The sequence below is a fragment of the Phyllostomus hastatus genome, unplaced genomic scaffold (genome assembly GCF_019186645.2).
Source record: "Phyllostomus hastatus isolate PE091 unplaced genomic scaffold, TTU_PhHast_1.1 phas_contig_90, whole genome shotgun sequence".
Classification (NCBI taxonomy): Eukaryota; Metazoa; Chordata; class Mammalia; order Chiroptera; family Phyllostomidae; genus Phyllostomus; species Phyllostomus hastatus.
Window position 1 is genome coordinate 115,549 of NW_025333984.1, and position 21,457 is coordinate 137,005.

Genomic DNA, 21,457 nt, shown 5'->3' on the forward strand with positions numbered 1-21,457 from the left:
GATCTGTGAGTGTGTAGGGGAGTAAGAAGGCGGAGGAGTCAAGGGTGGCTGCCTAACAAGTGCAAAGGCAGGTGGCACATCTGTAAGAGTCCCCAGTCTCAAGAAGCATTGGGAGAGGAAAGAAGAGGAGAGGAGGGGAAGGGAGAGGAGGGTCAGAGACAGGAGAAAGAAGTTTGGAGCCCGGAGACAGAGGAAACCACACAGGCAAGGTGGCAGTATGGAGGCCCCGCCCTCGGCTCTGGGCCCGCCCCTTGCTCCACCTCTTCTCCCTTTTCCCACCCACCCCCAATAGCAGCTCTCATCCTCGAGGGCGGAGAGAGGTGGTATTTGAGTCCTCCGGTATCCCAGCAGGCAGTGCAGCCTAGAGACGCTGACAAAGAACCAGAGGAGCAGTCGCAGCTGCTTTCCGAGGAGCCAGTGTTGCCGAGGTGAGAGTCCCCTGCCGTCCTGTCACCCACTTCCTCCGACTTCGGGAAAACATGGAAGTTACATTGCTGAGAGACCCCGTGGAAAGAATGAGCAGTCCCTAAACCCCGAGCTTGTCTCGGTGACCGACAGCAGGGCTCCGTGGCGCCGGGATGCGGGTGGGAAGTGGAGAGAAGGAATCAGATGGGGTCCTTTCTGCTCCATTTCTGTCAGTTGCTCTGTGGTACACGGATCCCAGCTCAGGGTTTGGCCGGCCAGTAAGTGTGTCTCTCATTCCCGGGCGGAGGCAGCAGGCTCTGGATGCTCACTGTGTCTGCCTGGCAGAGTTCGGTTACCCCGGGGATGCGACTCTGGGGACAACTCTTCAGCGGATGTTTTCAAGAGGACTGTGGGAGCGAGGTTGACTCTCTGTTCGGGGTGACACCGTCCTCGCGTTTCCTCCTTCCTCCAGCCCTGCAGGTCCCCCCTATTGAGCAACTGGATATCGGTGGGGCTGGAAAGTGGAGTACCAGGGTGGCTGGAGGGAGATGAAAGTGGGGTGGAGAGGCAGGGAGGGACAGCGATCGCAGCCTTGGAATAATGGTGGGGGGTGTAGGAGGTATGTGGCCTGTATGCTTCCCCCTTCCAGGACCTCCTCACGGATTCTGATGATTGCACCAGCTGCTCGGCTGTAAACAGGCTCACATGACCAGTTTCACGTGGAGCCGGCCGGTGTGGGGTTGGGGGCTGGAAAGGCTGGGCCCGACCCAATCAGGTAGAGCTGAAGTCCTAGGACCGAATGTTTGATACTCCCGCTCCTGCCCTCCCTCCCTTAATCAATGTTCTGCGGTTTCCCCTTCTGGGTAAAGTAACTGACATCTGTCCTCTCTGGACTACAGCAACATTTCTGCACCAGTAGACTCAAAGACACCTCTCATGTTGGGGAACGAGAGGGCAAATATTAGATGAAAACAGTCCCAGATATTTGACCTTTGAAAGGAAATGAGATCGATGCAAACCTGAAAAATTGAGTCCTTTGGATCGTGCCTAAAAAGCAGTCTTGTTCTTTATGAATGCATTACATTCTTAATGTGAATTCCAGACAGGGAAAAGGTCTACTTTTTCAGGTAGGGCACACATGGGGTTTAATATATTCTAGATAGTGAAAATCTTGTCGACATTTCCTGTAAGCTCTGGGAAATCTCTCTGACTATAAGATGCTATATATAGGATATTGTATAGGGAGTGGACACCAACTTTTAGATTATGGCATATTTAGTATAGAGCAGTGGGAAGTTTGGAAACGGGGTCAAATGTGCCTTTCAAGTTGTTCACATCTATAAACCCAAACAGGACGCGAGTTTAAACTAGTTTTTGGAAGCATTTCTAGAACTCTCAGAATAAGAGGCTTACTCAAATACCAGGATATTTGAAAGTCTGTAGTTTTTCAAATATGTTAAGGATAGTTACGCTAGAATTCCTTTACATGTAATATATAATTAAATGTAATGCACCAAAAATATAATGCATGATATTCACTATAGTTACCCCTTTATTGGCAAAGACAGAAGATAGAACTAATAGCTTATAAAATAATGCATGTTTCTCCCCTTAAATTGTTCATGCACCTTTTCTCCCCAAATACTTCCATTTTTTTCTTATGGAGCATTTACATTTAACTCCAATGCCTGAAAACCTAAAACAAGAAACTACAAGAAAAGCTTGTCCATCCCAATAAAGTATGTAATTTGCTATTCTTTTTCTGTTTCAAGAAGTTTAAGATGGAAAATAGAGAAATTTAAAATCTCGTCTAAAACTCAAAGGAGCAGATTATCTGTGCTGCTCTTAATCTTGTTTTGTTACCTTGTAGCATTCTGGAGACTCTTGCCCTACAATAAACAGATTAACTGATTTACTCTTGGAGGCCCTCTGTTTTCCTTATCTGTAATATGAAAGTTTTGTTTTAACCTCCCGGGTCTTTTACAGTTCTCCAGTTCCATAAAATAGTGTGGTTTTTGGTTGGGAACTATTCTTGGCCAAAATAAGATGGTCAAACAAGCCAAAATATTGGTATCAATTTAAAAAAAAAAAAAACATGCAGTAAGTAACAACATGCAGGACCAGAGTCCTGATAGAAATAGAAATCACACTCTGAAAAAAATCTTATGAGATAAATTAGCCTAATAGGTTGATCTGTACCTCTCTTTTTCATTCTCCTCCCCATCAGGAAATGGAAGATTGCCTCAGCAAAATCCTGTCTCCAAAAGTAGAAATAACAGCCTCGCCTGACTTTCATGACCTTCACAGCATAGTACAAAGTCTGATTATTTCAGGGAAAGTCCAACTTTTTCCTGAAATAAGTGGGCTATGTGATCAGTGGTGAAGTTGGAATAAAAAGAAGGTGGCTCTAGCAGGGCTTCACCTTGGTAGTACCTTGGTTAGATCACCAGAACCATTCCTTTTTTTTTTTTTTTTAGGTTTTTAGGGTTTGAAATTTAATTTTGCCAGCACATCCAGAAATTATTTACCAGTCTCAGGGATTGATTGATGCTAATCACACTCATGAAAGATTTCTGTGTTATATTTATGAATGCCAGTTTACTAAGTTACAGCGAGAAGTAGATCTACCAAGCAGACCAGACTCATGTATAAGACAGGGTACTCTTTGCTCTTGACACTATGGGAATGCATAGAAATTGCTTTTGACCTTCCCTTATTCTATGGTCTATGTGGACCATTTCTTTCTTCAGACATCTAGTGGTCAATACATTCAACAAGAGTACAGTGTGCTTTTATATAAAAATCATTACAGTCACACCTTTGTATGGATCTATCCTAGTCTCCTGATAGAACTTGGGTCACCTGGAAAACACCTCTAAAATCTGTTTTCTCTCTACTCCTACTTTCTTAGACTAGGCCTCATCATTTCTCTGTGCCACACTCATTCAATAGTTTTTTTTTTCTTTTTTTTCTCACTATGACTACCCTGGAGTCCGGTGCTGTGCTTGACTGGTCAATGGTAACCAGTTTCCTACTTCCGATTTTATTCAGTTCTCTGCTTAAAATCCTTTGAAGGTTCTCCATTGCCTGCAGCAATGGTTCTCAAAGTGTAGGATGCACTAGAATCATCTGGAAGGCCCCAAGCCCACAATTTCTAATTCGGTAGGTCTAGGGTAGGACCCAAGAATTTGCATTTATAACAAGTTCCCAGGTGTAACTGCTGCTCCTGTTCCAGCACCACATATTGAGAAACACTGGCATCCAGAATAAAGTCTAAACCCCTGAACTTGGCTTATAAGACTTGGCTCCATCTGCCTCCAGCTTACCTTTCCCACCTTATCTCTTGCCTCTTCCTCATACATACTATTTTTTTTAATCATGTACAATGCCAAAGCTCATTTTAAGTGTCCCTTTCATGTCTCTACACATATCCTTCCTAGAATTCACCCCCCTCTCCACACCTACTACAAACTCCTATTTAAGGCAGACCATCACTTTCTTTATGCTCCCAGAGCATTTTATATCTTCAAGCATTTTAACACTTGCCACATCATATCCTAACTATTATGTGTATCTGTTTTCATGTTAGATGGAGTTTTGAAGGGCAAAACAATGTTTCCATCTTTTCTCCACATTTCTTAACACAGTGTCTGGTATATAAGTGCTCAGTAAAAGTTTGTTGTCTGAATTTATTATTCTAAAATGTCTAGTGTGCTATATATAGCAACATATATATTTCATGTAATGAATTAATATGACTTTTGCTTTAGGAATTGCACATACATCTTGAAATAGCTGAAGACATTGGGATAGTGTAAAACAAATGTTGGAATAACTAGCTTAAAGGAAATGTTTTTTTTTCCAAACATTTTATTTATTCATTTTTAGAGAGATGGGAAGGGAGGAAGAAAGGGAGAGAAACCTTGATATACGTCAATCAGTTGCCTCTGTCACGCCCCCAAGTGGGGACCTGGCCTGCAACCCAGGCATGTGCCCTGACTGGGAATCAAACTGGTGACCTTTTGGTTCACAGGGCAGCACCCAATCCACTGAGCCACAGCAGCCAAGGTAAAGGAAATGTTTTTTAAAAAGACATTACTGGAGACCATCCTTATTTTTTAAATGCTTAAAGCATACATCACTCAAATTTATATCTTGAATATGTAGTAGCCTATCACTATATATCATTTATAGCAATCAATCCCATGAGTAAGATATCAAACTGTACCAAAAAATCCAGGAAATGTATAAACACAAAAATTGCCTAATATTGAGCATTGAACCATTTAAAAATATAAAGTGAATTATAGCATTACTTGTGAAAGAGTTGACTTTAGGAACATACTGGCCATTAAAAATCCCAATAGACAATACTGGATATTCAAAGAGGAAGAGAACTGAGTTTATGAAATGGGAAGGAAAGAGAGGTTTTAATACCATTGAGGATAAAGCAAAACAACTTATTGCTCTTAACTATTTTGTATTTAGTTGGCCCTTGGGAAGGACTGTACCAAGTATGGAGAAAGAAGATAACCCTTGTGCCCAGATAAAAGGGAGCAGACCTGGAGGTGGAGCTAGGAACCCTAATCAGAGTAAACAGAAGAGCCAGGGACAGGTAGTAAGTAGCTGGTGCTCTGAAGCCAAGAAGATGGGCCACTAGTGTATGGGGACATCTGTACTCTGAATCATCCCTAACTGTTTTAAACTTTGAACCACTTCAGTACAAGAATAGCTAAGTTTCACTTACTTCATTTGATTTTCTTGCAGCCTCCTTTTCGCAAAAAAAGGAGGGGCAAATGACAATATGCTTTTAAAGTGGTTTCTGTGGTCTCTAATAGTCTCCAAGTTTTGAATCTATGGTGGCAAAAGATATTGAAACTCCCTTGCTTATCTCAGAGTCTCATCTTTTCCTTCCTCTGGTCAGTCCAAAGTGAGGGAAACAGAAAATAATCACACTTTTGGAGTACTGGCCTCTCTGGACTGATGGTACAAAGTGAGGATTTCAAGGCGTTTAGGCTTTTTTTTTTTTGGAAAGTACTTTGCAAACTGGTCACAAGGTGGTGTACATACATAGGATTTTCTTTCACATTTCATTCAGGATTGCCTTTGTGTGGAAGAAAAAGGGCAAGGTAGTTTCCTGTAGCACCAGCTCCTAGCTCCACTATTTCCTTGAAAGGTTGAGGGTATAGTGGTCTGTTGGAGCCTTGGATTTCTAAACACTACTGGCCCAGTTGGGCACTGAAGAACCAGAGGAGATAACCTGAGGGAGATGGAAGGAAGAAAGGGAAGGAGGGGGTAGAGGGGCGGCTGGGAGTGCTGATTGTCTTTTCACCTCTTACCACAACTCATGACAAGTAGCTCCTACAGATTTACTGCTCCCCTGATTGGGATCCTTTGCCTGTCTTTGGATGAAGTATGTTCAGCTACAGGGAAGGGCAGTGTTCCTTGATGAAAGAGTCAATTATTAGTAGACTCTTGTAGGTTAACTGAAGCTCAGTGTCTGCTAAGAGCCTAACACTAAGCTTGGGTATATGAAGCATGTAAAAAAAAAAACAACACAGAAAAACAACATGGCATTATGCCTGACATCTGGGGAGTCAAAATCAATCCCCACAAAACAAAGGTCAAAATAGCCAATCTATACAATAAGTACATTTAAAATAATAAAGTTAGTGAGATCCATGTAAATCAGGATAGTAGAAGAAAGCTGCAAGAAGAGGGAATTTGAACTTGCCTTTGAAGAATGAGAAAAATTTTGGTGTCTAGAGAGAACAAATAAGATAACCCTTGGTTATTAATGCCTAATGGTTAGTTACTGACAGCCATAGCTGTTCTTTAATAATAAGGAAAAGACATTGTGCACAACTTAGTAAGTGGAATTTTCTCTTGATTTTTTTCCTTGTAAAACTGAAAAGGAAAAACAGATATCAAGGCTTGAATTTTGGATCATCCTTTGAGAACACTCTGGAAAAGCAGGGAAATTTTCTAGAGATGGGGGCATGCATGGATGTCAGCATTAGGGAGCAGGTCTTTTAAATTGAGACACGAAGCAGATGATGACTGTAGGGAAGGGTGAGTCTGGAGACAGGAGTCTTGCCACTAATACCCTGGTAAGTCCCTTACTGTGTGCCTGCTTTCCTCAGCAGTAAAATGAGAAGCTAAAATTCTTTGACTTTGTGTATGCTTTTATGAAAGCGACCTTATAAACAAATTTTCAGTAAGGTTTTACTGGCTTAGTATATAATCTCTGCTCAGAATTTTTGCACCTTATCATTTTGTGATATGGACTGGAACAAGGAGAAAGTGTTAGTCTCCAGAAAACCATCACTTTAAGGCAGGTTTTAGCTTCATTAAGTTTGTTGGCAGAGTCTCTAATATTGCCCTGGTGACCTGGTGCTAACTCCTCCCTAATTTCCAATGGTTGGAGTTTAGAAGATAACTTATATCTTAGCCAAGATAAACAAGGAATGGAAACAGGGATGTGAAAAGAAATAATAAACTGTCCAGAAATGATTAAACACTTATGGTGACCAGGAGATAGACAGTCTATTCACGATTCATGGGAGAATGTGTACATATTAAACTGGTAAAGAGAAAGCTTCAAAACTAGAATAAAGCTTCAAAAATAGAATAAAATTTATACTAAGCCAATATATAAAGCTTGTAAAATTTCTACTCTGACCTGTGATGACTTACTTCTCCTTAATTTTAACTTCCTGGTTAGATTTATAAACCATCTTATACTCCTTTATAACAAAAAGTTTTACATTTTCCTAAGTTTGCAAGTCATCTTAAATAAAACTTTATTTTCTCATTGCAATGGATTTGTTGCATATAAAATTATTTTAAATGATTGGAATCATTCTACTTTACACACTGTTTTAAGATTTTCAAATTTATGAAAGGATCATAAATTGGAAATGCAATTAACAGATTTTTTCACAAATTGTTTTTATATTGCTTCAAATCTGGCATGTTTTCATTTCATTTTATTTTATTTTTATAATTTTTTGTTGTTGTTCAAGTACACTTGTCTCCATTTTCCACCCACCATGCCCCTCCATCCCATCCCTACCTCTCACCCTTGAATCTACCCCCTTTGGCTTTGTCCATGTGTCCTTTATAAACCTGGCACCTTTTGCAAATTAGGCCCTAGCAGAGTTGTTGTTTAATTCAAACTTTTCCAATCTAAGAAACAACAACAAACTTTTGAGCCCTAGCTGGTGTGGCTCAATGGATTGAGAGCTGCCCTACATGTGAACCAAAAGGTTACCAGTTTGATTCCCAGTCAGGGCACATGCCTGGGTTGCTGGCCAGGTCCCCAGTGTGGGGCATGTGAGAGGCAACTACATATTGGTGTTTCTTTCTCCCTCCCTTCCCCTCTCTAAAAATAAATAAAATCTTTAAAAAAAACTACTTTTGAATAGTTATCATAGCATTCAGAATTCAAAAGGTACTAGAAGGTATTGGGAGAAAGCTCCCCCAGCCCTGTCCCTGGCCACTCAATGTACTTCCAGGTGTGACTCTGGCCACCCTTCCAGAGATATTTTACCCATATCCAAGAAAGTAGATTTACATATACTTTTATCTCCTTTTTTTTTTCATACAAATGACAGCATACTATACACTCAGCATAGCACCTTGGTTTTCTCACTTAATGCTACTCTTGAAAATAAGTCCAAATGCACACTACATAAATAACTTCTTCTTCTTGACAGATATGTTACCACAACAGATGGCTATACCATATTTAATAAGTCACTATTAATTGACCTGTGGGCTGTTTCCAGTCTTTTGCTATTGACACACTCGCTCTTATTGAGTGCCAAGCTTCGTTCTATGTGCCTCATGTACACTTTAATCCTCAGTGCTGGAAAAAAAAGTGAAAACAAAATATTCTTTCACATGGGGAATATTTATATCAGATAAATTCCTGGAAGTAGAATCTCTAGATTTGAGGGTATGTGCATTTAATTTTTGCAGGTATAGTAGATATGCCAATTTATATACACACTAGCAATGTTAAGAACATGCCTGATTGCTCCAACCATCTGGTGTCAAACTTTTTGATTTTTGCTAATCTGACAGATAAAAACATTTATTTCAGTATAAATTTAGTTTGTATTTCTCCTGTGAAGTTACACAACCTTTTGTAAGGTTAAGAGCAATCTGTATGTCCTTATCTATAAAATATTGTAGTGTTTGTTTGTTTTCATATTGAGGTATCTTTTTGTAATGATTTGTAGGACCTTGATATGTAGTAGGAAAACTAGAAATTGCCTATGATATGAATTAAAAATGTTCTTTTGGCTTTGCCTAGAAAGTATTTTGCAAGCCCTGGCTGGCGTAGCTCAGTGGATTGAGCATGGGCTGCAAACCAAACTGTCGCAGGTTCGATTCCCAGTCAGGACACATGCCTGGGTTGCAGGCCATGGCCCCTAGCAACCACACATTGATGTCTGTCTGTCTGTCTGTCTGTCTCTCCCTCCCTCCCTCCCTCCCTCCCTTCCCACTCTAAAAAAAAATAAAATCTTTTTTTTTAAAGAAAGTATTTTGCCATATAGAATTATTAAAGTTTTTATGTAGTTGAATTTACTAATATTTTTTAGTTTCTGGTTGTTAGAAAACCTAAGATTACAAAAAAGAAAATATTCCCCATGGTTTACTGGGGAATAAATGATATGAGAAGTAAATTTGTTATTATTATTATTAAATTAGGAAGAAATATGATAAACGTGGTTTCTCATGTTTTATGGTTTTATTTCTTCACATTTAAAGCTTTGATCCATGTGGAATTTACCTTAATAAAATTTTGGAATTTTATAAGGCATGAGGGATAAATTTAACTTTTTTCCCTAGAGGGAGAACCAGCTTTATCAACATTTATTGACTAAACTATCTTCTACAAATCAGAAATTTAAGCTTTTACCATAAGCTAAATTCTCATTCTAACATTTTTAGAATGTGATGTTGAATTTTATTTAGTGATGCCAAGTTTGGATGTTCTATTCCTAATAGCCAAGCTTACTAAGGAAGTAATTATAGAACTTATTATTTTCTATTGAAAAAACAAGATGCCAAACATCTGAGAGCAGATTATCTAAAAACAAATGCATATGGCTTTTAGAAAAAGAAAGAAATTTCAGGTCAAATAAAAGCTCAAAAATAAAATTATTTAATCAGATACTTTTCAGAATAATCTTAGTTATATTTTATTGAAATGGACAGGTACTTTGATATAGTGGAAAGAATACTGACTAGGAAGCAGGAGGTTTACTGATATTTTTTGTCTTAGTCTGGTCTCTTCCTAATTTAATAATAATAACAAATACTTAGAACATTGCCTGGCCTAGAGTAAATGCTAAAAGTTGTATATACAATATAATTCATTCAATATATGTAATTAATAAAAAATTTCAATTTGTTATGAATTATACAAATGTTAAACATTATTACATATAAAAATGTCAATAGGTCCTTTTAGCTCAGTAAAAAAAAAGCAACACTTTCATGAGCTACATGCATGCTATGAAATATATGGATATAAATTACCATGATGATCTGGGAGATCTCTCTCTCTCTCTCTCTCTCTCTCTCTCTCTCTCTCTCTCTCTCTCTCTCTCTCTCTCTCTCTCTCTCTCTTTTGCCTCTCACACCCCGCCAACTGGGGACCTGGCCCACAACCCAGGTATGTGCCCTGACTGGAATGGAACCTGTGACCTTTTGGTTCACAGGATGACACCCAGCCCACTGAGCTACACCAGTCAGGGCATGTATCCTTTTCTTTAAGGACAACCTCAAATTCCATCGCCTAGCTTCTCTTCCAGGTAGGATTATTCATGTACTCTTCTAATTCTCCAATACTTCATATACAACAGTATGCATTATAATAGAAGTAGCTTCAATATTTATTTTGTTTTATCAATGAGACTTGAGTTTCTTGAGGACAAGGCCTGTGCATTATTTATCTTTGTGTTTTTGTGCAGCTCCTGACAAAGTGCCAGGCCTATAATAGGCTTTCAGCTGGAAGAAAGGGATAAACATTTGCATACATGACTATACAGTATCCTATTTGATAAAAATTGGAAAGGCTTTAATCAGAATCAGAGCTCATGCACCCAAGTAGCTGGTAAAACCAAAAATTTTAATCATTTGTTACATTTCTCTTTGAATGTATGGGAACTTGAATGCAAAGTATTAAATGCTTTATGGCCTATTTTAAAGGTGTGATCTACAGGGTGAAAATCAGACATTTTCTGTGAATGTATGTTTAACTTTTGCATTTTATTTGATTTTATTAAAAATCACACTTAGGTTGTTAGCTAAATAAATGTTGTTGCTTAAAATTAGATTAGGAAATAAATACAACAATATTGCACTTATCAGACAGTCAGACTTCTGCCAGTTACAGCTGTCTGGAACATATTCAAGAATCCCAGAAGGAATCCAGAAAGATCTTTGAAGTTGGAAGAAAATAGCTCTCATGAAGTCTGTGCACTTGATGTAGGAGGGGAGGCACAGTGCCACTTGCATGCCGAGGCCTACTTACTGACTTTGAATTTTCATAGAAAACTCCATGGACTGCTTAGCAAGTTTGGATATTTGGCTTCCCTTCCAGACATTTTTGCTTATTTTGGATTTGAACAGAAAAGAGATTAAAAGAAATCTCCTATCCATGCTGTCTGAAGGCACTAAATAAAGTATTGCTGAAATGAGTGTGAAAATGATTCTCATGGTTTTTTTTTTCTTATAAATCATGGAAACTTACTTTGTTTTATATTTTAGCTTTTAAAAATTCTGATTGGCTCACATAAAATTGGTGGTGACAGTACTTTTATTTTGCTTTTTTGAAAACTGAGGTTTAGCCCTGGCTGGTGTGGCTCAGTGGATTAAGTGCCAGCCTGTGAACCAAAGGGTCTCTGGTTCAATTCCCAGTCAGGTAACATGCCTGGATTGTAGGCCAGGTCCCCAACAAGGGGTGCATGACAGGCAACCACACATTGATGTTTCTCTACCTCTTTCTCTCCCTCCCTTCCCCTCTCTAAAATAAATAAATAAAATCTTTTTAAAAAACCTTATTTAAAAAAACACATTTTTTCAGCGTTTAAAAAGAGTGGTATCTCGTTGATCTCATCTCTTTGAAAGGGGGTGATTAATTTAAGGTAGAAAGCCTTTATTCCTTCATTCAGGTATTAATGTTATTTATCATAGGTTGAAATCTTGCATGGGAAAGGAACATGTATAAATTTCTTGGTGTAGTTTGGTAAAAGCTATATAAATAAGCCAGGAGGAAAAGTCTAAAGACATGTTTAAATCATTTGGGGGCCTATTTTAATGCATTCTTTTTGTGGTGGGACAAGAAATGTAAACAGGTATCATTCAGTTTTCTTTTTCTCTTCTCTTTCCAGATTGCCAAAATGCTTTGGAATTTTTAACTAACTTTACGAAAAGTCTGAAATAGATTTAAGGCTCTAAAACAGAAGCTGCAGCAAAGGGGATTCAGTGCCAATGCATCAACAAAAAAGACAGCTAGAGTTAGTGGAAGGAAATCTTCCTGTTTTTGTGTTTCCCACGGAGCTAATATTTTATGCAGATGACCAGTCAACGCATAAGCAAGTGTTGACTCTATATAATCCCTATGAGTTTGCCTTAAAGTTCAAAGGTGAGTCTTCTAGGTCTATTTGATGGATTTTAACTAGTCCCTACTAAATTTTTACTTGTAGAAACTAATTTTTAAAAAAACACTAATGGTCATTGTGAATTTTTCTTTCAGTTTTGTGTACTACTCCAAATAAGTATGTTGTCGTTGATGCTGCAGGTGCAGTAAAGCCTCAGTGTTGTGTGGATATGTAAGTCCCAATCACTTCCTGGTAACATGTTTTAATGTGTTAATATTTGTGTTTAATTGTTTAACTTGAAAATGTTTTTTCTTGAAACTGTTCCCACATAGGCATTTATTATACTTTTATTTTTGCTGAAAGTTTTAGTCTATCAAAATTCTTGAGGGGTGCAGGTAGTAAAGCATAAAGGGGATCAAATATATGGTGCAGAAGATTTGACTTTGGGTGGTGGGCACACAGTATAATATATAGATGATGTATCATAGTTATATACTTGAAGCCTATATGATTTTCATTGTCACCCCAATAAATGTAATTAAAAAGAAAAAATCTTTTTAAGAAGTATCTAAGAGCTTCTGAACAGGTCAACCAAATAACACTTCATTATATTGGGACCAATGTGTATGTTACTATTTCCATGAACATTTCCTCATTGATGTGCTTTTAGTCATAATGGACGTTTATGAAGGTAAAGTTCTAACTTATTCCTTTCAATTTCTCTAGCTATAAAAAATTTAGCTTTCTTTGAAACATGTTGCTATTATAGTGACATTTGGGAAACTAATACTACACTCTCAGAACAAAGGTAATATAAGTTCATCTGAAATGATTCAGCTAATAAGCTTGGAAGTTAATCTATACAAACAGGAAGCAAGTAAAAGGTTATCTGAGCTCTTCCAGATAATTTTTCTTAGTGTCAGATGAATGATTGTTTTTTCAAGCTGTTTAAATTTAATTTTCACTTTAGAACTGATGGTGACCAGATGGATCCATTGACCTGCCCTTAGTTTAAACCACCAAGTAAACTGTATTTGTTTAAATTTTCTATGAAAATGAGAGAAGTGTTTTTTTATTTTTTATTAAATTATTTTATTGTTGTTCAATTACAGTTCTTTGTATTTTCTCCCCACCCCCTCCAAACCCACCTCCCTCTCTTGCTTCCACCCTCCCCGTTGGTTTTGTCCATGCATCCTTTATAGTAGTTCCTGAAAACCTTTCTCCACACAGTCCCCTCCCCGCTTTCCTCTGGCTATTGTTGGATTGTTCTTATTTTCTTTTGAATAGACTTAAGGCCTTAAAATGATGTCTCTTTAAGGAAGTGTTTTTGCACATTTCTTTCTTTTTTAAAAAATATTTTATTGTTCAAGTACAATTTTCTGCCTTTTCCCCCCAACCCCAGCCCAAACCCCCAGCTCTCCCCATGTTTTTGCACATTTGTTTTGATTTTCATTCAATACAAAATAAGCAAGGACTATTCCAAAGAAATGTAGTCTCTAGTCAAATAAATGTGTTACCTTAGATTTAATTGTTCTGTGTTCTCTATGAAGAATTAAGTAGAATATATGGAATTGCAGATAAGGTGTAAAAATAAAAGTGCTTTATACTCTTTTCAGAGAGATATAGATGTGTATTGTTAGCTTTTGGTTGGATTGCTCAGAATTGATTACTTATGCAAATGCTTATTTTCACCTGCATTCATGGATTTCAGTTTTAAGCCTAGGGTGAGGTTTGTGACTTGGTAAATAAGAGGCAATAGCGATTTATGAAACTTTTGTGGGGGAAGAAACAATTTCATATATTTTATTTAGTAAATGTTCCTGCACACAGATATCCAGAAAAAAATGTCATTGCCAAAGGAATTTTCTTTACCTGTCATTCTTTTACTTGAGACTTTTATTCTGTTTTGGAGTGTGTGCTTTTATCAAATATTTCAGAATTACCCATTTCTTTTTGGGTTTTACTGTAGTTTTTTATCTTCATTAACAAATTTCTATATTTGAGTATTTGGTTATAGTCAGTTCATATTGTTTTACTATATAAAATCTCTTGCTGAATTCTGTTTGACAGCCCCCCCCCAGAAACCTAAACAGCATTTGTTATTTTTGAATGTTTTCAGTGTGATTCGTCATAGAGATGTTCGATCCTGTCACTATGGTGTAGTAGACAAATTTCGTCTCCAAGTTTCTGAGCAAAGCCAGAGGAAGGCTTTAGGAAGGAAAGAGGTTGTGGCTACTCTTCTCCCTTCTGCAAAAGAGCAACAAAAGGAAGAAGAGGAAAAAAGAATAAAGGAACCATTGAGTGAAAGTTTATTTTTTGAGCAGTCATTTCAACCAGGTAATTTTAGCTTGTTTTTAAAGCCCTTTTGAGGTCTTACACATTGCTAACTTTAATCAGGGAGCTAAGAATAATTACTAGAAAAATAATCTGTCACTTTAAACCTAATCAGCTATTTCAAAACAGAACCTAGAGATCAGGTACTTAAAATCGAGCCTCCTGAGACCTAGAGCTGGACTTTCAGAGAGGACTAGAGGATGATGTAAAGAAAAGGCAAATGTTGCCATAACCTTTTCTTTTATTTTAATCATTGTTCAAGTACAGTTTTCTTACCATAACCTTTAAACCTATAAAAACTGACAATGTACTTTATAATGCTAGCACAATCTGGTAATTATATACTTTTGTTTCTGTGACTTTCCTATATCCTTTCTCATTTAATTAGTTCAAAGAAGGAGAGAGAGATTGTGTTTGGCCATAGGCCAAACTTGGTGAACTGTTCATATTATTTTGAAAAAAATCTCATTAAAGTTGAAGTTAATTAAACTAAGTAGATTATAATATCCCCTGTGGGCTATTAATTGAATACTTCTCCATTCCTCATTTCCTCCCAGCTTAGATATTCAGAAATGTTATGATATATTCTTTTAACACTGACACTATCCTCATCTTCAACTCTTTGGATATTTTCCCCCTACCCTCTTAACTTCTCATTATCTCCCTCCAACTCTATTATAAAAGGAGGAAGATAAATTTTCCATAAGAAAACATGGAAACATTTTTGAAAATGATATATGAATGTGATAGTAGCTGTCCTTGAAAGTGCCACATGAAGTGTACTTGTTATTATATTAGTTTGTTCATCTTAGCATGTTTCTTTCAATAACACAGTGAGCAATACCTCTTTGATTTACTATAGTCAAGCCTTCTCAGTCCATGTAGAAAGAGCTCAGATTTTCTGGTGATACCAAAACTAGGGACCAGATAGTAGCTAGTAGATTGTTTTCTTTTTAGCAATTATTATTGATTGACAGGACCAACTTTTCATCATTTGAAGCTGAAAGAAACCCTCTGTCAAATGTCACTTTGACCTCAGATCAATAGTATGTTGACTTATAAATATTTATGAAATGCAAGATTCTCCTTTTAAGGTGCCTTCTCTAGAACAAGAAAGACCATATAATGAATTTTTTTTTGATGTTAAGTTCATTGGAGCTCATTTTTATATTTAACAGACCAGTTTAATAGTCAAGAATAATAAGAGTTAAAAGTTTAGTTGTATTTTTTCTTTTCTTTTTATCTATCTATCATCTATCTATCTATCTAAAGATTTTATTTATTTATTTAGAGAGGGGAAGGGAAGGAGAAAGAGAGGGAGAGAAACATCAGTGTGTGGTTGCCCCTCACATGTCCCCAACTGGGGACCTAGCCCACAACACAGGTATGTGCCCTGACCGAGAATTAAACCAGCAACCCTTTGGTTTGCAGGCCTTTGCTCAATCCACTGAGCTACACCAGCCAGGGCTTTTTCTTTTATTTTTAAATGTATTAGAATTCAGTTGAAAAATTATCCTGAAAGGCTAAATAATTACAGTATGTATTAATTGAGAATTTTATTCTTATTTTATTTTTATAATGAAACTTTGATATCTGAAGTATATTAAAATATTTCTCTAATTGTAAAATTGGAGTAGGTGGATGAATGAAGATAGGTGATATTGAAATAACCCTTGGTGATCTCTGTTTTGGAAAAAAATCTCTCTAAGCCATCCATGTCAGGAAGCTCAATGAAAACAGGCCCCTTATTTGTCTTGTTTACCATTATGTTCTCTGCACAGAATACAATCATCCATCCCTTGGTATCCAAGGGTGATTGGTTCCAGGACCCCTCCCTCTCCAGCCCCAAATACTAAAATCTGAAGATGCCCAAGTGCCTTTTTCAGCCCTTTGTATCCATGGGCTCCACATCCTTCAACTGCAAATCAATGATTTGTTGAATCTGCAGATTTGGAACCTGTGAATATGAAGGGCTGACTATAGTTACATGGGAAATGTGTATATGGGCTACACTGGTAAGTCTGGACTTCTTATTTTATAGGGTCTCTTGGGTTCGTTTTCTTTGTCTTACAAGGTATCTGCTGCTATGGACACTCTAGAACAAGGGCAATATGGCAGTAAAGTCCCAAATACAGTCTTGGCACAAATGTTCTGTTTGTGGGTTGTTAACCCAATGTTTCTAATCTGGAATTGAGTCAAGTTTTCTTCTTTAATAAAGTATAATTGTGACTAATTTAGTCTGTGTTGACTAAGTGATATTTTAACTTCTCCTATTTATTATTTTAATATAGTCATGTGCCACTTAATGACTGGGAATACATTCTGAGAAATGTGTCATTAGATAATTTTGTTGTTCATACATCATAGACTACAATTATACAGACCTAGATGATATAGTCTACTACATACCTAGGCCATATGGTTACAGCCTATTGCTCCTAGGCTACAAATCTGTACAGTGTGTCACTGCACAAAACAACACAAGATTAAATAAAGCACAAGAGAACATGATGCAGTTAAGTGATGTGGAAAACATGAGACCTGTTATGGTCTTATTTCAAAACATGTTATGGAACTGCTGTTGCCTGCATAATACAACATACTTTTTTTATAGCAAACTCTGTAAGTAGAAAGAGTATATACTGTAAAATAATGATAAAAATCTATATAGTATAGCAAATACAGAAGCTACTAATATAGTTATTATCATTATCAGGTACTGTATACTGTGCACAAATGTATGTGCTATACTTTTATATGACCTATAGCTCAGTAAGTTTGCTTACACCAGATTCACCACAAAAATGTGAGAAATGTGTTGTGCTATGACACTAGGATGGGTAAAATATAACTAGGTGATAAAGTGTTTTTCAGCTCCATTATAATCTTATGGGACTACAGTTATATATGGCATCTGTAGTTAACCAAAACATAATTATCCTGCATAGGACTATAGTGAATTACTTACGTGTGTTTTCCGGTATGTAGTATTCTAAGGTTTTTCATTAAGGTTCCCTAAGCTGAAATGTTGAAATAAATTGAGATTATGTTTTTGGGAAATTTTGAAGTGGTATTATTTTTTATGTCTTTAGCTTGAAAGGTGTTTACTAGACATATTATAAGTACAAAAATGTTGTGAGGCTCTTTGAGCTAGCTGGGAAATGGTCATAGGCTGTAGTCATTAAAGATTCAGATTTTTAAATGTATTGAGGCAGTAAAAATGAGAAATTTTTTTCTCAAGTTTATTGTATAAAAACATACAGCAATAAATTTTTTAAAGAATATAGCCCCATATAATCCCATACACTTAATATATCTGTCCCTGGCTGGGTAGCTCAGTTGGGTAGAGCATTGTCCTGATACACAAAGGTTGTGGGTTCCATCCACGGTCAGGGCACATACAAGAGTCAACCAATGAATGCATAAATAAGTGGAATCTCTCCCTCTCCCTCAACCTCTCCCTCTCCTTCTTCCTCTCTCTCTCTTTCTCCCTTTCTCTTCTCTCTCAAAATCAGTAAAGTAAAAATTTAACCAAAAACATCTGATATAAATGCCCCATGTTACTTTCCAGGCCTTGTCTATGCACATAAATATAATTTTGTATATATTTTTCATTTAATAGAAATTTAACCAAGAGAAACCTGCAAAGCATACTTTTATAAAATACCACAGCCCAAGTTATTTACAAGATGTTTTAAAAAGATGTTGCTGAATCTTTGTGGGTTTGTCTTAATTACGTTACTAATGAACTATGTCTTTGCAATGTTTGAGTCAGTGCTCTCTGGCTTAAGAAAATCAGGCTCTTTCCTATTGTTTATAATAATAAAACATTGAAGATGACCTAAAAGACCATCAATTAGGAATTGATTAAATTTTGAATATTTGCGAGATGGGATGCTAGTCAGGCCTTTACAAGGATTTGATAGAATGATAGGTGGTTATATATTGACATGGAAAGAGGTTCAAATATATTCCTAAGGATTCAAATATACTCCTAAGTGAGAGAAAAAACAGGTTTAGAACAGTAGGTATAATATGATCTTATTTATATGAAAATTTATTTTACATATTTACATAGTCATTAATAAAATCTGAAAGGATTTATGCCAAGCTGTGAATAGTCTTATTTCCAGGAAGATGGGATTATATAGGAACCTTTATGATTTCTATATATCTATCAGCTTTTATAATAATCAGAAAAAAGGCTATTTCTATTTTGAAAAATTTTAAGCATTTATGTAAATATTTTTGAATTTCTCTAAATACTAAGGATTCCTTGAAATTATCTTTAGACAAGATCAGAATCCTGGTGAGGTGGACAGTATATGTGAAAAAACTTTTGTCTAAGTTGTTTTTAGAAGCAAGCTCAGGGATTTTTGTCTTTTTACAGAAAATAGAACTGTCTCCTCAGGACCTAGTTTACTAACTGTCTTCCTGGGAGTGGTGTGCATTGCAGCTCTAATGCTTCCTACACTGGGGGATGTGGAATCGCTGGTGCCTCTTTACCTCCACTTAAGTGTGAATCAAAAATTAGTGGCTGCTTACATCTTAGGTAAGTATTTTAAAGATGCATTAGGGGGTGTCTGTGCAGGCAATTTTTATGGCTTGCAGGTGGTAGTGATGGCATAGAGGCAATCCTGAGAAGGGAAGCTTATGTGCATGAGGTGATTGTGGTGGTAGTGGTTTTTATTTTTAGAAAAACAAAAGATTGCTTTAAAAGCATGTTGAGGTAAAGTACATTGTAAGATTTAATTCTTGGCTCACATTTACTTCCTTTCTATTTATTTAACTAGTACTCAATACTGTATTTATTCAATTATTTTCTTTTTGATGACTTACAATGACATAAAACATGGGTAGAATGCATATATTCCATGATACACCATTTCTATTTGTAGGACTTGATTCTAGGGAAACACTTAGACAAAGTGTACACAGTGATAAAGATGAACAGTGCAGCCTTGTTTAATATTGTGAACCTTTCTCTTCAAACCAGTTCCCATTTTTTCCTGTTCACTCATTCTTTCAGTTGTCCTGACTTGAAATCTTATAATTAGTTCTACTGAATATCTGTTTAGTACCTACCTAATGTGTCAAGGATTGGGGTTCTAGTGATGAATGACTCTTTCCTCATAGTCTCACAACTTCTGAGATGCCATCTCTTTTCAGTATTTTCTTTCAGTATTCCTTGGTGTGCTAATTTCAAAATTGTTTTCTATTAATAAATTGTCTCCCTACCTTCTGTCTGTGTCTCTTCTCTTCCTGTTCCTGTCCTCTTCCATTATTTTCTGCCTCAAACTATCTATGATATTGCTGTTAGACTTTTGTCCATTATGTTTTGGTTTCACCACCACCACTCCCTACTCAAAAACCTTCAGTGTTTCCCCACAGTCCATAGAATGAAGTATAATCCCATATTTTCACATTTAAGACTGTCTGTACTCTTTTTGAGACCTCTATGAGCTACTGTTGACTAGTTGTTGCCTTATATAAATCCTTGAAAAGAGTCATTAGATTATTTGTTGATCCCCAAAAAGCTCATCTAGAGTCCCAGTCTTACCTTCATGCCCTTGCCTTTGCCCTCCCCTCACTTGAATGTCTGCCCATCTCATTGTTCTATTATCTTTCAGGCTTATTTCACCTTTACCTTTTGGGGTATCTTTTCTGACTGCCCCATCCCTATGTGATTATTCTCCTCTGTACTTCATCACATGCTTTTTAAATCACTCATATAAGACTGAACATTTTATTACATTTTATGATTTTAGGTCTGGAGTTTCTTCAAAATAGACAAGCCAAACAAGAATACTATGCTTCTGTCTATTTGTGGCCCTAGGACCCTGGGATGCAAATAGGCCCACAGTGTTTTTGTTGATGAAGTCAACTGGCTTTACTGACACTTTAAAATGGCATGTCTACTATTATTATAACTGATGAAACTAGATAAGGTGGGAGGTATATTTGATGGTTAAAAAATTAGCTATATTCAGACACTAATGCTTGTCTGTCCAGTAACTGCCCTTTGCTATCAATTGGATTTCATCTGTATAATATCAACTGAATTTGAATTGACTTCAAGTTATTGATAGAGTACCTGCTTATGTGCTGTATTATGTTTGCTCATTGAAGGCTAAACAATTGCTTATTGAATGGAACATTTTATAAAAATGTGTATCTTTAATTGTTCTCCATTTTTTTCTTTCAGGTCTTATCACAATGGCTATACTTAGAACATGAGCAAGGAATTCAGTTGACTTCTGAAGTAAATTTATCTTGAAAATATGAATGTGGACTGCCTTTTATCTCTTTCACTCCATGAATATGGTACAAACTATTGAATGATTTACAGTGATTATAAATGTATAATATATATTTTAAATTACTCTATAATTTTATTCAAAGGACTCGGGGACATTATGTTACAGATAACAGGATGCTTCTGAGTGACATCTAGAAAATTCTTTTAAGAAATTCTTTTATAAGCCAGGGTAGCAATTCTTATATCAGACAAAATGAATTTCAAAACAAAGGCCATAAAAAGAGACAGAGAAGGACACTTCATAATACTGAAGGGTAGAATCCATCAAGAATATATAACCATTGTAAACATATATGCACCCAACATAGGGGCACCCAAATATATAAGGAACATCTTGGAGGGCTTCAAGAAAGGTATAGACAGCAACACCCTCATCATAGGGGATTTTAACACTTCATTGTCAACAATGGACAGATCTTCCAAGCAAAATACCAACAAGGATATAGTGGCACTGAATGATACACTACATCAAATGGACTTAACTGATGTATACAAAGAACCGAAGAAGCTTCTGTGCTTCTACCCCAAAGAAGCAAAATGTGCATTCTTTTCAAATACACATGGAATATTTTCAAAGATAGACCACATGATAGGACACAAAACAAGCTTCAACAAATTCAAGAAAAATTGAAACCATATTAGGCATTTTCTCAGATAACAATGGCTTGAAACTAGAAACCAACCTCAAGAAAAAAACTCAAATCCATGGAGACTGAATTGCATGCTATTAAACAATGAATGGGTTAATAGATCAAGGAAGAAATAAAAAAAATTTCTGGAA

The 21,457-nt window shown here is 36.6% G+C and overlaps 1 protein-coding gene across 2 annotated transcripts; it reads left to right on the forward strand.

Moving 5' to 3' along the window:
- The first annotated feature begins 314 nt into the window (after window positions 1-314).
- MOSPD1 (motile sperm domain containing 1) lies at window positions 315-20,639 on the forward strand. Of its 2 annotated transcripts, XM_045852258.1 has the most exons (7): window positions 376-428; window positions 10,392-10,534; window positions 11,814-12,067; window positions 12,179-12,254; window positions 14,143-14,360; window positions 18,748-18,909; window positions 20,563-20,639. In XM_045852258.1, exons 3-7 carry the CDS (start codon window positions 11,914-11,916, stop codon window positions 20,592-20,594), a joined length of 642 nt encoding a protein of 213 aa, XP_045708214.1. In that variant the 5' UTR covers window positions 376-428; window positions 10,392-10,534; window positions 11,814-11,913; the 3' UTR covers window positions 20,595-20,639. The 2 variants fall into 2 exon arrangements, with proteins under 2 accessions (XP_045708215.1, XP_045708214.1); XM_045852259.1 differs by lacking the exon at window positions 10,392-10,534 and having other exon boundaries at window positions 315-428.
- Window positions 20,640-21,457: the final 818 nt, after the last annotated feature.

Bases quoted from the DNA above. Each gene is read 5' to 3' on its own strand.
- MOSPD1 (XM_045852259.1), top strand. From the start codon at position 11,914: ATGCATCAACAAAAAAGACAGCTAGAGTTAGTGGAAGGAAATCTTCCT. The intron at 12,068-12,178 runs GTGAGTCTTCTA...TTTTTCTTTCAG, and splicing joins GTTTGCCTTAAAGTTCAAAG to TTTTGTGTACTACTCCAAAT. The intron at 12,255-14,142 runs GTAAGTCCCAAT...GAATGTTTTCAG, and splicing joins CCTCAGTGTTGTGTGGATAT to TGTGATTCGTCATAGAGATG.